At 37.0% G+C, this 16,119-nt stretch overlaps 1 protein-coding gene across 1 annotated transcript in view; it reads right to left on the minus strand.

Moving 5' to 3' along the window:
* Nucleotides 1-351: 351 nt before the first annotated feature.
* The window catches only part of lrrc1 (leucine rich repeat containing 1), a 29,555-nt gene continuing 13,787 nt past the window's right edge, over nucleotides 352-16,119 (minus strand). Inside the window, exons 5-14 of the mRNA XM_005811876.3 lie at nucleotides 13,104-13,160; nucleotides 12,963-13,026; nucleotides 11,695-11,769; nucleotides 10,914-11,058; nucleotides 9,759-9,877; nucleotides 8,606-8,689; nucleotides 6,484-6,599; nucleotides 5,205-5,368; nucleotides 4,194-4,333; nucleotides 352-1,704 (exon numbers count right to left, since the gene is read on the minus strand). Of these exons, the coding sequence (XP_005811933.1) occupies nucleotides 1,546-1,704; nucleotides 4,194-4,333; nucleotides 5,205-5,368; nucleotides 6,484-6,599; nucleotides 8,606-8,689; nucleotides 9,759-9,877; nucleotides 10,914-11,058; nucleotides 11,695-11,769; nucleotides 12,963-13,026; nucleotides 13,104-13,160 (1,123 nt within the window). The 3' untranslated portion in view covers nucleotides 352-1,545. The remainder of the gene's footprint in view (nucleotides 1,705-4,193; nucleotides 4,334-5,204; nucleotides 5,369-6,483; nucleotides 6,600-8,605; nucleotides 8,690-9,758; nucleotides 9,878-10,913; nucleotides 11,059-11,694; nucleotides 11,770-12,962; nucleotides 13,027-13,103; nucleotides 13,161-16,119) is intronic.

Raw genomic sequence — 16,119 nt, forward strand, 5'->3', positions numbered from 1 at the left:
TCCCTGCTCCAACACACCTGAATCAAATGAATGGCTCGTTACCAGGTCTGTTCAGAGCTGATCCTGGTCTGTTGGAGTAAGGATGCATCTAAAAGCTGCAGGACTGTAGCTCTCGAGGACTGGACTTGAGCACCCTTGCTCTACATCACGCTCAGCTAGTTGGACGCAACAGGAAAAATAAAAAGATCTGGGATCTGATGTGTTACGTCAAAACAAGACAGTTCGATTCTCCTCAGCAGCCAATTGTCTTTTGAGTCATTTTGAACCCGTCGAGCCATTTATTTTGCTACGCTCTGTCAGTCTCACATCACCTCGAAGCAAAAAGCAATCTGAAGGAACACCAAACGTGGATTTAGTGTTGCACTCATTTTTATTGATCAGTGGTTTAAAAAAAACGTCAGCAAATCTCAAGGTTTAGAGCCAGTCTGAGATCTGTTCTGTGCAGCTTTATCAGAGAATAATTAGAAAGAAAAAGGAAAAAGAAAACTGTTGAAACTTTTTGCTCTGACTCACTTTGTGCCATTGATTTAACAACCAAACAACAGTTTATCAAGTACCATTTAAAAAAAAGGAGGAAAGCAACAATAAGAAGTGCATCCGAGAGAAACCATAACATTTTAGAGTGATCATTAAGCTTAAAAAAAACCCTTAACCTTCCCAAAGGTCTGATAAATCATCTACACAGTACTCCTTAAAAGGAGGCAAAATTTAAAAAGTACAAATACATCTGTTTTGGCATATATTAAAAAAACAATGCAAAACAGTAAGGTACAGCACATTTAAATAGAACATTATCCTTACAGCGTAACAACACTGCAAATGGCAATTTAAACTTGATGTGCAGTACTTGAATTTCAATTTGAAGAATCTAATAAACATCCAAAAATAAGATCACCCAGTGGATTAAATAAGACATTAGTGTTTTGTTCATTACCTTGATTTAAGCAAAACATATAAAGATGTACCAAGTTAAAGAGAGCGGGAATCTTAAACCGATTAAGAAGATACTTGCTATACATTTATTTACATCTGAGCTGCCAAAAGGTATAAAAGTATCGATATTCACAAGACATTTACAACAATTTTTAGATAAGAATGTCCAAAAACACTCCTGCTTTTGTTTGCCCCAAAATGTAGAAAGACCCAGTGTTTATAAAAAGAAAAAAAAACACACATTTAAGAGGTTTATAGTGCAACTACCTAAAAATTCTTTAAAGATCACTTTTGAAAAAGTATTTCATCTTAAAAATATACTGTCAAAAAAGAAGCATCTCTCTGCCGTGGATTTTTGCTAAAAAGAGGAAGGCACGGCGACCCAGGTACAGTTTTATTTTTCCACAGGACTGGAGTTGGAGGTCTTAGGCTCCTGCATGGCATGACCAAACAAAGGGGGAGGTCAAACTGGGACTTGTGGGTAAAAGAAAAGCTAGGGAAAACATAAAAATAACAAAATGCAACAACACAGGGCTGCAAGGTTGTGCAGGACAATATGGCGAGACACAGAAGGATAAAAAAATACAAATAAAAACACTTCTGAGGTAAAGGTCAGACGGACGTAGTGACTCCGTCTGCAGCGTTATTGACCTCGTTTTTGTTGGAGTCCAGGCCTTTGGCAGCGTTCAGGTCGTTGCGGAGGTTCTCAGCTGCTTTCTTCATGGTTTTCAGTTCACCGGGGTGAGGAGTGGCCCTTCGTAGCAGAGTTCCCTGTGAGACGGATGCAGATTGGATAAATTATGGTTGCAACTTTACATTTTTTAACATAGAATACTAATACATAAGTGAAATAGAGTCACTGCTTATTTCGAGCATAAAAAGTCTTAAATATATTCTCTTTTTTATTGTAGCAACATAATCTGCTACAATGCAAACCTGTAAATTGACCACGTCAACAACTAATCGTGTTGTACAAAATCACTGATTATAACTTCAGAAAATAGATTCAGGTGAAGAGGAGCAACGTTGCACCTAAAGGTTGTAGGACGGTAAATGTTTAGGGAATGTTGCTGTTGCAGAAAGAAGGAACAAATATCCAGAAAAGTGTAAAAATCCTGAAACTGAGTTCTTTTAAATCAACCCAGATGTTCAGAGCTGCCTTTGATTAATAATAACTAGAACTTTGATTCATTCTAGTCTTCATTCCAACACTTTTAGTAGAATGTGTTGATAGGATGGAAAAACAAACTTTTTTTCCTTGTACTTTGAACAACAGAGACATGTCTGCTTATGGAGACATGGCTTTCTCCTCACTGTATCTTTTGGTAAGATAAACTTAGAGCAAACTGTCCTATTTAAAAAGGTGGAAAAGGGAAATTACACACACTGTGATGTCATATGTATACCTCAGAGAAACAGGAAGTTATGGATTTTAAATAAAACTTCCTCAATACTGTCATCCTCTTTAAGAATATTCTAAATTGCTTCCATTAGATGTATTTCATAGGAAGGGTTCTAAATGGAAATATCTTTGGAAGAGGGGGTTTAGTCAAAATCTGTTATTTCTGCCCAAGTCATTTCCCCCAACCAAATAAATGTTTTCAATTTGTGTAGATCCACGGGTTTGATCACATGTGAGAATGTCTCGTTTTTTTCAAACACACAATCCAGGTGGCTTGAAAGTACGGTAAGGTAATGCTGAGTGCACTAGGTTAGATTTAGAGTGTGCTGAAAGAGCAAAAACACAAAATCCAGGCTTATCTTAGAGAAAATGAATGATTGAAATCTCCAACAAATGAGCGTTCATTCCGTATCCTAATTGGGCTCACTTTAAAAAAATGAGGACTTGTCAGAGACTACTGTCAACATCCGTCACAGTGAAACACAGGAAGAAGGGGCTGCATCAGGTAAGACACATAAAAAACTGGGTTTTAATGGAAATCACTTGCAAAACAAGGAGGACGGGTCTCTGTATCTCTTAGCGTGGTTTAGTTGGGGCCTTTTGTATTTTCAAATCTGCACATTGGTTTCAATTATTAACGCAAAAGGTAATAACTCTTCATGAGTTATACTTAAAATAAATCTGGTTCTATGTTTAGTTTCTGGGTGTTTTTGGACATACATTTAAGAGCTGTGAAATGATTAAACATCTTCCTCATTGTAAGCTGTTTATCCCTCAAACAGAGGACTGAAATTAAAGTACTGTATATATTTCATATTATGTCTTTTAGAAACATTTCTGTAAATGTTGAAGATTTGGCATACAGCTGAATCTCGGATAATTCTATCATATTAGAGCAACAAAGAAAGGGTTTTAGAACAGAAATGACGTCCTGTTGTAAATAAGCAGATATTACAGCATCAATGCTGGGTGACATGGAAGTCATCAACCTGTGGCATTGCAGAGGCGCTAAGGAAGCCAAAGTCACTTTAATAGACACCATGGATCTCTAATATTATGATTATTAAAGCACATTTTGATACATTTGGCAGCTTTCAAGTCCTGTGCTGGGAAGTAAAATCAGCTTCTCAATAAAGCTATGTAGGAGACAGAAGCATGGAGTGCTCTAAAATGTCCTAGTAGATGGCTCCGCTGAGTTGGACTTAAGGAAACACAGTGGACCAACACCACCAACCCACAAATCATTCCTAACTGTGAAAACCTCACACTGGATTTCAAGCAACTTATTTTCTGTGCCTTACCACTTTTCCTTCAGACTATTTAAGTGACTCTTTAACTTTAATTTCAAAACCAAATGCAAAATTTACCTCAATCTGAGAAGTATACTTTGGACAAATGTGCAGCACTCCAGTCCATTTTCTCCTTAAATCAGGTAGAATACTTCTAACATTTGTGGTAGACCATTCTTTGGGTGCGTCTGTATGTTCTCAAAGCATTTAGCATTGGTACAGTCCTAACTTTGTCAATTTCCCCATTAACAGTTAAAAGAAGTTTTGCTGTACATTAATCTCAATGCTTCAGTATTTAATATTTTTTCTAAAATCTTTTCCTTCCACTAAACTTTCCATCATCTTTCTTAGGGGGCTTAGTGACTTTCTGCTGGACAACTGATTGTGCAGAGCAGAACATTTGTGTATTCTGTGAATGATAATCACCTATAAACAAAAGAAAATGTGTGTGTGTCAAGAATCATTATGATGAAGAAGCACCACTTTATGAATGTAATTGCAGGAATAAATACATTTTTCAAGTTTCTAATTTGCTGAGGCGTTTCTGTGTCTATGCTCCTTGATCTTACCGGGTCGTCGTCGTCGTCCTCACCATCATCCAGGAAGTGAATGGAGCTGATTCTGTTCATGGCTTTGCCGTCCCAAGCCTCATCAGCCATCCCATTCACAAGGCTCTCCAGAGCTCCAAAGCGGGCCAGGTTGTCATAACCTGGAGTGTTTGTTTGTTTTTTTTTAAGAAACAAAATATTTTGTCTTAGTAAGGCTCTGACAGAAAGAAAAATGACATCTAAAAATAGCAATAGCAAACTAAAGGAAGTTATTTCAGCAGTCGATATGCTTGTCACAATCCGCTCCCAGCTCAATAAATGAGAGCTGTCACACACCCGGCTGCTAATAAGAGAGAGACTGAAACTGCCAGATCACAGTTTCAAATCCCAGCTTAGTCAAAGGCTCACAGCAACACGGTCCCCTGCCCCCAACCGCAGCCTCACCCAGCTGACTGTGTCTCTTTAATACCTGCGTCTCTGCCACAAGAGAAGGACACTGCGCCACATAACAAGCAGGTTTTTGAGCAACATACTGATAAAAAAAAATGTAATACTTGCAAAAATCTGAAATAATATACACACAAGAATCGGTGAGATTTTACAGCCAGTATTCACATCCCAATGCCATATGGGTGAGTGTTCAATGTCAGCCAGCCAGGCACTGTTAAGCCTCTTTTGGCTGCACAGTCCACAACATTTCTGGAAAAACTCAGCCAAAGTAGGCCTCAGGGGACAAAAGAGAGTCTGATCCATCAAAGGCTCAGCGATCCTTTAGAGGACCTTGTAGTTGACAGATATCGCAGGACCAGAGAGCACAGAACCCACAGCGGTTCACCAAGCAGATGATGTGATAATATCATCAAAACTGCAGGGCGGTAAATATTTGGGCGAGAACTGATGAGACACTTCTGAATGTAATCAAAATGGATTGTAATTTGAGACAGGAGGTAAATTGGCATCAGAAAAATGTTTCTGCTTCTAATAACATGCATGACTGAAAACTTATTCAAGATTTTCACAGAAATAAAGTACCTGAGTCACTAGGCTGCTGAGGCAGCACAACGCAGGTGAGCACCTTCTCTCCTGAGTCAGGATCTTCATCCGTCTGAAAAGTGAGGAGCGGCTTGGACTGGTTTTCTGACAACCACAGGGCCTTCAGATGTAGCGTGGTCAGTGACATCGGCAAGTACGGCAGGCTAAACAGAACGAAAAAGAAACCACAGAACCAACAATAATCTTGAGGTTATTGTTGCTGGAGTGATAATCAAATTAAAATTCAACAAAGATTCTTAATAGAAGAAAGAGGATTATAAGGAACAGGTAACATGAAAATGTTTTTCAGTAATTTAATTAAAAGCGTGAAAACTATATTATATGAATTCAAGTCGCTTCGGAGTATAAGTCGTATCAGGCTAAAAAAATGCATCAAGAAGAGGAAATTAATATATACAAGTCACACTGGATTATAAATAACAAAACTATAAAAAAGGTGTGACTTATAGCTGTTGGAGAACAAGATATTGACCACATGTGGAGTCAGTGCTTCAAGAGCCGATATGCACAGATATATCAATGAAATGTTGCTAGTGCAGCATTTTTGGGGCGTCACCGATCCTCAAAGATGCCTTTGCACTTATTTTAGAAGCTATGGTCCTCAAGTCTGGAATGAGAACAAAGAAGCAAAGCATCAAAATCGCTTGGGGTCCAGGGTGAAGTTTCTACGTTCAGGGTTGATTTGAGGAGACGTGTCATCTGCTTGTGTTAGTCCACTACTTTTTATCAAGTTCTAAGTCCAGACTTGAGAAAGTTTGCCAGGAGATCTTAGAGTAACTTCAAGCACACCTTTGTTGACAAGTTTTACAAAGGTCAGGATTTTAGTTTCCAGGAAGTCTTGGGCCTAAACTGCAAAAGGGCTTCAGTACCACTTCAGGAAAGCAGCAGGTTGATCGTCTGACACACCAAAATAACACAGTAATTGATGCAAAATGAGCCTGACCACATGTTGAATGTATATACTACATAATAGATAGAATTTCTGTCATAAAAATAATTTTTAATTGGTCTGATGCTTTAATTTTCTAATGAATTTTGGAATTTCGTTAGCTGTAAGGCGATATTATTAAATCAAATTATTACCAAATTAAAAGAAATAACCATTTGAAATATATTTCCAAGTGTGAATTAAATCTAACTAATCTAATAGTTTCACCTATTGAATTACTGAGACAAAACCCTGTGTGTTTTTCTTAGTTTTAATAAGATGTTATTTTGTTGTCTGAAACATGATCTCTACTTCTGCCAGTAAACGTACCGGTTCCCAGAGACGTCAAGTACATGCAGCTCGGTGGCCTGCGACAGCTCTGGTGGGATCTTTTTCAGGTAGTTGTCGCGTACAGTGAAGACGTTAAGACTGCTGCAGCCTCCGATCTACACAACAACACAAGCATTCATGTCAGTCACAGCACAAACATTTTGTGCCTCCTCAATAAAAACAAGGCAGATGAAGTGTAAATACTGTGGTGCAAGACTTATTTTTGTCGTGAAAACAGCTGGGAAAAAACTGAAACCAGAGGAAATCCGTTAGCATGTGGGTGGCCGTGTGTCCCAGAATTGGTAATCATGAGGGAGAGGCAATTGTGTGTTAATGAGATGTGGCAGAGGGACCTAAATTTAGGAACAACTAGGGCTGGGAGCCAGGAAAAACAAGGATTTGATGGGCCGGCTGAGCTCCAGCTGTTGCATCATTTCATCTGTGATGCAGATGTTAAAATTATTCTAATTACTATTAGATTTATCAGCTTAACAAGGCATGAAAAGCAAACCAAAAAGACATTTTAAAAGAAGACCACAACATTTCAGCGGTGGTAAAAATATAAAAGTATGCGATTTCTTAGACAAATTACCAGCTATAAACATATTTATTAGAGTCTAATCAATAATGAACACAATCTGTAAAACTAAGCCAACCTGAGGTAATGGTTGCACAATGACAGTGGTCTTGTTGCCTCATAACCAAACTGTTATTTTTGTGCACACACTGCAGGCTTTGCATCTTTCCCACACAGGGACATTGTGTGAGCGTTAAATAAGCCTTTCAGATGAAGCTTTAAACCAAGCGTGACTTCACTTAAACAGACAAGAGGCTGGAGAAGAATGTCACACACTCTAACACAATGGAGACACTCAAGACAGAGCTGAAGCTGAATCAACAAGTAGACACACAACAAGCAAATGTATTGTAGAAGAAAAAAAAATAAAGAGCTTCAGTTTAGTTTTTAATTCAACCGCAGCAGTATCTATTGGACCGTTATGTTGACAACAGAGTAACTTTGGTGTCAAATTCATGTTTCCAGCTTCAGGTTTAGGACAAGCGCCCTGCAGACAGGTGAACACACCTAACAAATATGAGCACGCCGATGAGTGGTTTAAGAATTTTGGGAAAACTTTGATATAACGCTTGGAGGTTTTTGGCGTTAATGAGCACAGTTCAAGCACTCTAAAACAACTCTTGCTTGGATGTGAAAGTCGGATCTAAATTGAAAAGTTTTTAGAACAAACTTTATGATAACTTTATGACAGTGTTGTTGCCGGTGCCATCTTCTTTGCTGCTGTGTGTTGGGGAAGCAGCATCAGAGCCAGCGACTCTAATAGACCAGACAAAATCATCAGGAAAGCTGGCTCTGTACTGGGACTAAGGCTGGAGTCCCTGGAAACTGTGGTGGAGAGGAGGACACTGAAGAAGGTTCTGTCTATTATGGACAATAAACAGCACCCTCTCCACCACATAGTGGACAGACAGCGGAGCACCTTCTCACATAGGCTGCTCCAGCTCCGCTGTCGTAGGGACAGATACAGGAAATCCTTCCTGCCACATGCCATCTCACTGTGCAATAAAAGCTAAATCATTGTTCTGCACAAATCAGGCCAATTTCGCACAACTGCACTGTGGCACACTTGCTGTACATATATTTACATATACATACTGTTTCTGCATTTTTGAATCTTTGCAAGGACTGCTCTAAGCTGCTTTTTATATTGACAGCATGTTATATTTTATTTCTATTTTATCTTGTCTACAATTGCTACTCAGTGGTGGTTGGTGTGTGTCTTGTCTCTATGCTGCTGTAACTGCGAAATAATTTCCCTGCTGGGATGAATAAAGTAATTCTATTCTATTCTATTCTATTCTATTCTATAAAAGGAATTACAAGATTTTCTTTCTTGGGCATAAGTTCAGTCTCATACCCAATATCCATAGTATTATGTCACAGTGAAGAATGATAAAAATGAATTAAATCAGTTTTAACCACTGAATTTATAAAGTGAGTACGCAGCACAGTAGAGGACCACTTGGTTTGTCCTACTTTCTCATTTCAATTTGAGGTTGCATCAACAGCTGAAAACAGATTTCTAAGTGATTGTGAAAGGCATACCTGCTTAGGTAATAGTGTTAGATGGTTTCGGTCACAGTTCAGGTTGGACAGTCGCTTTAACTTCCCAATACTAGCAGGCAAAGTCTGTCAGAAAACAAAACCGTGATCAGACAGAATATCAACATGTTCCTCCTGAGCATAAACACAAAATGGTATCTTCATTAAAATGCAGAATATATGTGTGGCTTACTTGAATCTTGTAAATAAATACTTGTTTTTAAGTCTTACTTTATTTAGTTGTTTGCCTCACTGATCAGACATCAGCAAAGAACACATCAATAAGGTTTCAGTTGGATTCAGTATTATGTACAGTTACTCACACATGACTACACAATGCAAATTGCAAATAGACTGCCCTAAAAGGCTTCAGTGGTCTGCTGTTTATGAGGGCTAAACTACATTTCCTGCATGAACTTTAATTTTTAATGCATTAGAAATTAAATGATGTGATCTGCAACAATTATATGCAAACTTTAATAGTACAGGGTAATAAAGCAGATATGGGTCAATAACTTATTTTATATTTAAGCACTTAGTATTACACAAAATAAATTAGGTCGTTATGGAAACATGATGACCTCAGCATGCCACTATGCAACAGTTCTTCATCTAGACTTGGATCAGTCAGGTCTGTACTAGGCAGCATGCTTTAAACTAGCTATGCCTCTAAATATGGACAAAATTAGATGAAGAACTTTTTTAGGTGTGGATTCACACACTTGAATGGCATGTTCACTTGGGTTTCCTACTTTGAAAAGTTGGCCAACAAATAAGCTGCTGTGTCACGTCACATAAGAGAAGCAGAAAATCATAGATTACCAGTTAAAATTTGATGAATCCACCAAGAAATGTATTTTTTATAAAATATGTTATCTATTACACAGGAAGTAACGGCATTATAAGAATGAATAAATAAACATTCCCTCCACCCCTGTTTCTGACCCGGTGTTGTCATAATAAAGCTGTCTGACCAATAGGTCAGTCTAAAGTGGATTTAAATCACTAGACATGGTTGCTTGACCCATTTTCCCAATGTATGGCATGCTTTTAGGCCTCTGCCCAGAATGGCAATTACAAACTGCTCTCTAATTTACACAGCAATCAGACACTGTTGTCATTTTGAGGCACTGAAACACAATAGAGAAAGACTAACCTGTATTTGATTCTCTGTGAGTACGAGCTCTGTAAGACTTTCACAGTTGCCAATTGTTTCTGGAAGAAGTGTTAACTTGTTTAGGTCAGCTTTCAAAATGGAAAGATTCTTTAGTTTTCCTGCAGAGAGAGCAAACACATCTTGTTAAACATGATTTTTTTGGGGGGGCAAAAACATAAATCAGAACAGAAATCTGAAGTAATCATAAAATATAGTAGAAAATTGTTTATACAAACCTCTGTAAAAGCTACAAATGTTCTTTTTCATGTAATATAATGTAATATGGTTTCAGTAAATGTACACACCAAATAATATCAGCACAAATACAACACCGTAAAATTTGAACTTTTTTGCGAAGAGTTGTGCAAATGGTGCGTGTGCCATCAGTTAACATACAAACACGCCAAAACAATCTTTTAAATAAAATCTGACTAAACATATTCAATATACACTCTTGAACAAAATCTTAAAATCAGGGAGGAAATGACTCCTATATTGTTAAGAATTGATATTTAGTGCTGACTAATTGAAACTTAATTTGTAGCATGACTACAACACAAGGAGGCAAATTTCAAGTCAGGTGGTCCTACCACTATTATTTGTTTACGTTTGAAGGCCATAACCTAAAATGTGTAGATTGTAGCAAATATCTGGTTTTCATATAATTTCCTGTCAAGAAGATATAAAAATAACCCCTAAAAATACCACCTGAGCAAAATCAGTAGAGCCAACGGCTTACCCATAAAAATAAGGACAGATACTCTACGTCATTCAAAACCCATACAGATCCTGAATGCAGCCCGATAAACATAAGATGGAAAATGCAACAAAGGACAGCTAGTCCTTTCAAACTTTAAAAAGTGCAAAGTCCCAATGGGACACTGAAGGGACGCTCCACAGAAATATAAGGTGTTTTTCCTCTTAAATGGAACAACAGAGCGAACATCCATCTTGGCTAAAAATCTTCTTCTGACTTGGTCTATCAACAAGACCCAATAAGAACTGCTACTCTAAAGGTTTTGATCAGAAGTGTAGTAGAATCGTTTGATGAGGAAAATGTCCACTTCACAAAAAAAAACCCTAAGTCATACAGAAACAACCATAATAGGGAGTTCATTTATGGTGAAAAGAAACAAGAAGAATCCAGATGCTTACCAATGCTTTCTGGAATATATTCAAGGGAGTTTTGTGACACCAGCAAATCAGTAAGTGACACCAGCCCTCCTAGCTCTTCTGGAAGAAACTCCAGCTTGTTTTCAGATAGATCCAGACACAAAAGGCTTTTAATATTGCACAGCTCCTAAAGTGTGACACAAAGGCAGGTAATTGGTGAATGTACATATAATAAAAACAAATCCCCGGTCTAACAACAATCCCTTTGTGGGGTAAATTCCTACCCTAGTCATTTTGATTGATTTTATTAAATATTTATTGTTCTGGGTTTTTTTGTGACTTTCTGGAATAGTTGTTAACCTGTTGGAGTAAATTTGGTAGAGCAGTCACTTCAGGGAAGGCGCAGCAAAGTCGTAAAGCCTTAGAAATGTCAGTCATGTAGCAGCTTCCAGTATAACAGAAGTCAATGACTTTGTTTCTCATATGTTGTTCAATTCATTTCAGTTTTATTAAAAAAAATTATTGTAGAAAAATATCTCACTATAAAGTTCTGACTTTATCCTGCAGAAAGAACTTTTCTCACAATAACAAGATGCTTTTCTTCTTGTTAAAAAGAAATCATGAGAAATAATAGAATCAAGGATTCTGATTTTGGGCTATGGTATTTTTTTATATATTTATTTTACATAAAACACTTAATATTCTTATCAGTTACATTTTTATATTATTAATAGTCAGCTAGAATCTTGTATCACAATAAAATTCTAAGGGAAAAAGTTCCAGTAGAAAAATCTGAGATGCAGACAATGACTGAATGACTTACAGCAGGTATATCGGACAAGTGGTTCCCATCCAGCCACAAGTTCTTCAGGCTGATAAGGCAGCCAATTGACTCAGGCTAAAGGTGAAAGAAAAGAGAAAGAGACCAAGAAACAGAAGACAGAAAACAATAAGGTAGAATGAAAAAAATAATCAGCATTACAATGAGTTCAGCTGGGTTACAATTTTTAATGGCCTGAGTCGAGACGCAAACACAGCAGCAGCAAAAAACAAAGACGGGACAATTGAGCAGAAGTAATAGCAAATACCACAAACATTTCTATAGATTGAACAGGGAGTGATGAGAAGAACAATAACCTGGGTCTCACACTTTTCCTTTTTCTCTGTCTCTCACTGCCCAGATAAATCTCACTTCAAGTTCAAATACAGAAAAAGGTTGTACAACATGGGAAGATGGTTCCTCACAGGACTGTCTGATTGGTCATCCAAACATGGAGGACATTTTAAGGATTCAAAGGGCAGGTTTCCTCATCAGGGTATTTTATTTGTTGGTGAGTGATAAATACTCACAACCTAAGCTTATTTAATTGTAACTCTATTACCTTTTACAATGTTCTACAAAACTTAACCGCTCAACACTTTTGGTATATTTCAGACAAAAACAAAGAAAACTAATAAAAACCTAGGCATTTCAGGAGACTAATGAAACAATTAAATTGCAATCCTCTAATATGTCACCTTGTAATAGCAAAGTAGAGGGTTTTTTTCCCCATCTTGCAAAGTTATTCTTTATAAAAGTAGGGAGGAGTGATTCGCAATCCAGCTCAAAATAATAGTTTAAAGGAAATTTCTTCTTGACAATTTTGTCCAAATTTATTTATGATTGTTTACATTTATGTTGTGGTTACAAGAATAGATGGGACAACACTGTAAACAATAATTAATTAGCCCTATTAATAGTCTTTGAAATGAAAACAAAAACATCCTGATATTGCTCAGCTAAATATATACATAAAAAGTCTTATTCCATCTTTGCTCTTTGTAGCCTCTAAATCCGTCACCGTCTGAAGTTAAGCCATTAACATGAGATTACAACTTAAAACCAAGGCTTAAAACAGACAGCCTACCATCTGCACGATAAGATGGGAAATCTTTTCTCAGGGAATGCTAATCTGCCCGGATGTGACAAGAACAGGAAATAGGAGGACCTGTATTTATTAATTTATTTATTTTATCATTTTGTTGTGGCTTACTTCTCAAGAATCAAAATCTCTGAAATGCAAAAAAATAACAATAATTTTAAAAACTCACCAAATTGTAGAGTTCATTATTGCCTATGTCAAGTTCTTCAAGCTTGTGAAGTTGTGATAATGACCTGTGGGTGACAAATACTTTAAAAGCCAAACACAAAGCAACAAAAAGTAAATGTACATGTATAAATGTAATACTTACTCTGGCAGGAATGTCAGAACATTTTCTCTAAGTTCTAGCGATACCAAATAAGAGAGGCTGAAATCAGAAACCGAAAGGAGGAGGATTATATGTTTGGAAATCAAAGAGTTCATGAAAACAGCCAAAATTGACCATATGGCCTTGAAATCAGATAACGTGGAACAGGAAGTACTTTTAGAGGTGTGTCAGTCTTATCGAAAACTAAAATTGCAGCAGAATAAACAACCGCTCCACACTTGAAATTATAGAGTGAAATGTCTAACCAGCTATGACAGACCAAAGTACATCGCATCTTTCTGTCAACAAGTGTCCAATTAAAACCAGATTTTATAAGTCTACCTAGTTTAGTCTAGCCTGTTCACTACAGACTAGAGACTAAATTTAGGACTCAAGTACTGGAAGTAGAGTAAAATGTTTTTGTGTTGAATGAATTTGTGAAATTTGAGGGAAAATGTTAACACGATACACATGTTTGCATTTTTACACTGATGTGTTAAATATAGAGGTATATTATTATGATTTTAGATTTTATTTTGCAGTCCAACTCAAAGTTTTGCAAAATTGTGAAGTGGAAAAGAATATAACACATACTTTTTAAAATAATTTACAAATAATCTGAAAAGCCAGTATTCATTTGTTCGTTTGCAAATGTATATATTTTCTCTATTTTCAGAAGAATGGATTGCTCTAGGATTGGGATATTGTTTTATATCCTACAAGCCCTCAGCTCATCCTCTCTACAACGTCCTCCCTGACCTGTCTGCTGTGCTCCTTTGTCTTCATGATGCTGTTTGTTTGATGATTTTCTCTAACAAACCTCTGAGATCTTCACAGAACAGCTGTAATAGGCTGTTTATAGGCATAAAATACACAAGAGTGCTTTCTACTGATTAACTATGTAGCTTCTGATGTGACTGCAATGGATTTTATTTGGGGTATCAGACTTTGGGGGAACACAAATGCATATCAACATTTTTTAGATGTTTGCTTGTGCCCAAACAATTTTTCAAACAATGTATCATTTTCCTTCAAAACTGAGATAACGCTCTTACTTATTTATGCCTATTGCATAACATTGCAACACAATAAATATCATTTGGTGATTGTAGCATAAGCTACATCTGTGCAGAGTTCAAGCAAATAAATGTTTCTCACCAGGCTGAGCGAAGGAGAAAACCAGAATCTTGTATTTTCTCACTGGATCCTACATTAAGCCATATAAAGTCATTCTTGAACCACAAAGAGATTATCACCTAAGCCCACATGAAATACAACTGCTATTTAATCTTGCTTCTTCTTCATGACTATTTGTATTCTTTTTGACCACAGCAAATCACTAAGCTGCCAAACAGATTTCTCGTCAGTGAAAAAAAAAAAAAACTTCCATCCCAGAGATAAACTACTGCTGGCTTCTAACCCCTCGTTCATTTATCTTATCTATTCTGAAAACCTGTAGCCTTTTACGCCAACTTGGGTTCTGCTTTTCATTACCTTCTCCCTTGACACAGAGCAGACATTCCAGCCAATGTGTTATAAAAGAGAAATACAGCACGTGTTTAGGGAATAGGCTGTACTACAGGGCAAAGGAAGGAGACACTCTGAACACTGTTGCAACATGTTGTTTCTATCATTAATTACAAGCCACAACATTCATTTATTTTAAAGTAGTTTGGGATGTGCAAGAAAATTACTCTGAATGAGGTTTCCCAAAACAAATCCACAAATGAAACTCTCCAAGTTGCAACGCTTAATCCAAAAAGGACTAAATCCCTACCTAGTTTGGTGAAACTATTTTTAGAGTTGGGTTTTTATCCCTACTTTAAGCTACTGAATGTGATGCTGAGTGCAACTCAAAATAAAACAAAAGGATGGCGGTACCAACAGCTCTCTCATTTTCATCCCATAGCCATCCATAATCCCTGAACATATGGAGTTATTCAAGCCAGACCCTGAACAGTAAACAAAAATATTTCATCTAGATGACGAGTGTGAAGTAGATACGCCAGTGCTGTGAACACTAACATTTGGGAAAATCATTTTCACTGATCATAAACATGAATGTAACGTTAATTGATTATTTCCTAGATATAACAAATTACTCCATACTGGCTTCTTAAAAATAAATAAAAATAAGCCAGAATATTGAACAGCTCTTAGAATTAAATGGATTCATAAGATTTGTCCCCCTTCAAAGTAAAGTAAATATCTAGAAAGCCCATGCTTTCTGGATCCATAAACAAATTTTGTCTTGTCTGGCTAGAAAGTTGGCCATTTCTCATCAGTACTTGTAGCTCATTTATATTGGTTGGTTCCTTGTTGTAGGGTTCTAAAGCACCATATGGATGATTCTTTGACTCATCTTAGAGATTACCAAGGAACATGAGATTTTGACTGAAGAACTGTTTAACTGAGGTTGGGTGGAACAGGCAGCCAAAATCCAAGAACTTATTCTAGTCGGCTGCCTTAAATACCTACTTAGAACCTACCAAACCGTACAGTTATTATTCATCTTTTTGTTACATAAAACAAGTTCACATCATAGATTATCAGCTTCACTATTCCAAAACAACAACAGTTTTCTAGTGATAGTATAATTTCCAATTTTCCTTCAACTATATCTAAAGCTATGCCCTGAAGTAGACAAAGAAGTCTAATGTCAGCAAAGGAACTAGACATGAAAGATAACGATACAATGACTCAAAAACGACAAGCTGTCCTCTGCAATGAAAGGAAGCTGGTCAGGATGTTATGGAGCAACACAGGAATCACAGTGGCTCCAGTCCATCATAAACTGGAAAATACTGAAACACCAGTGTTACCGTGCAAAGTTTAGCATAGACACCTTCAAGCTTCACTGAGATTTGCAGCTGCCCCTGAAGCCAAATTAAATTACCATTGGGACATGTTTTACAGTCAGATGACACAAAGATGGAAATATCTGTCCAATAACTACCTCTGAAGGACAAAAGGCAAATTTTTAAAAGCTAAGGACACTGTATCAACTGTAAAGAATCAT

This window comes from Xiphophorus maculatus, chromosome 22 (genome assembly GCF_002775205.1).
Source record: "Xiphophorus maculatus strain JP 163 A chromosome 22, X_maculatus-5.0-male, whole genome shotgun sequence".
Classification (NCBI taxonomy): Eukaryota; Metazoa; Chordata; class Actinopteri; order Cyprinodontiformes; family Poeciliidae; genus Xiphophorus; species Xiphophorus maculatus.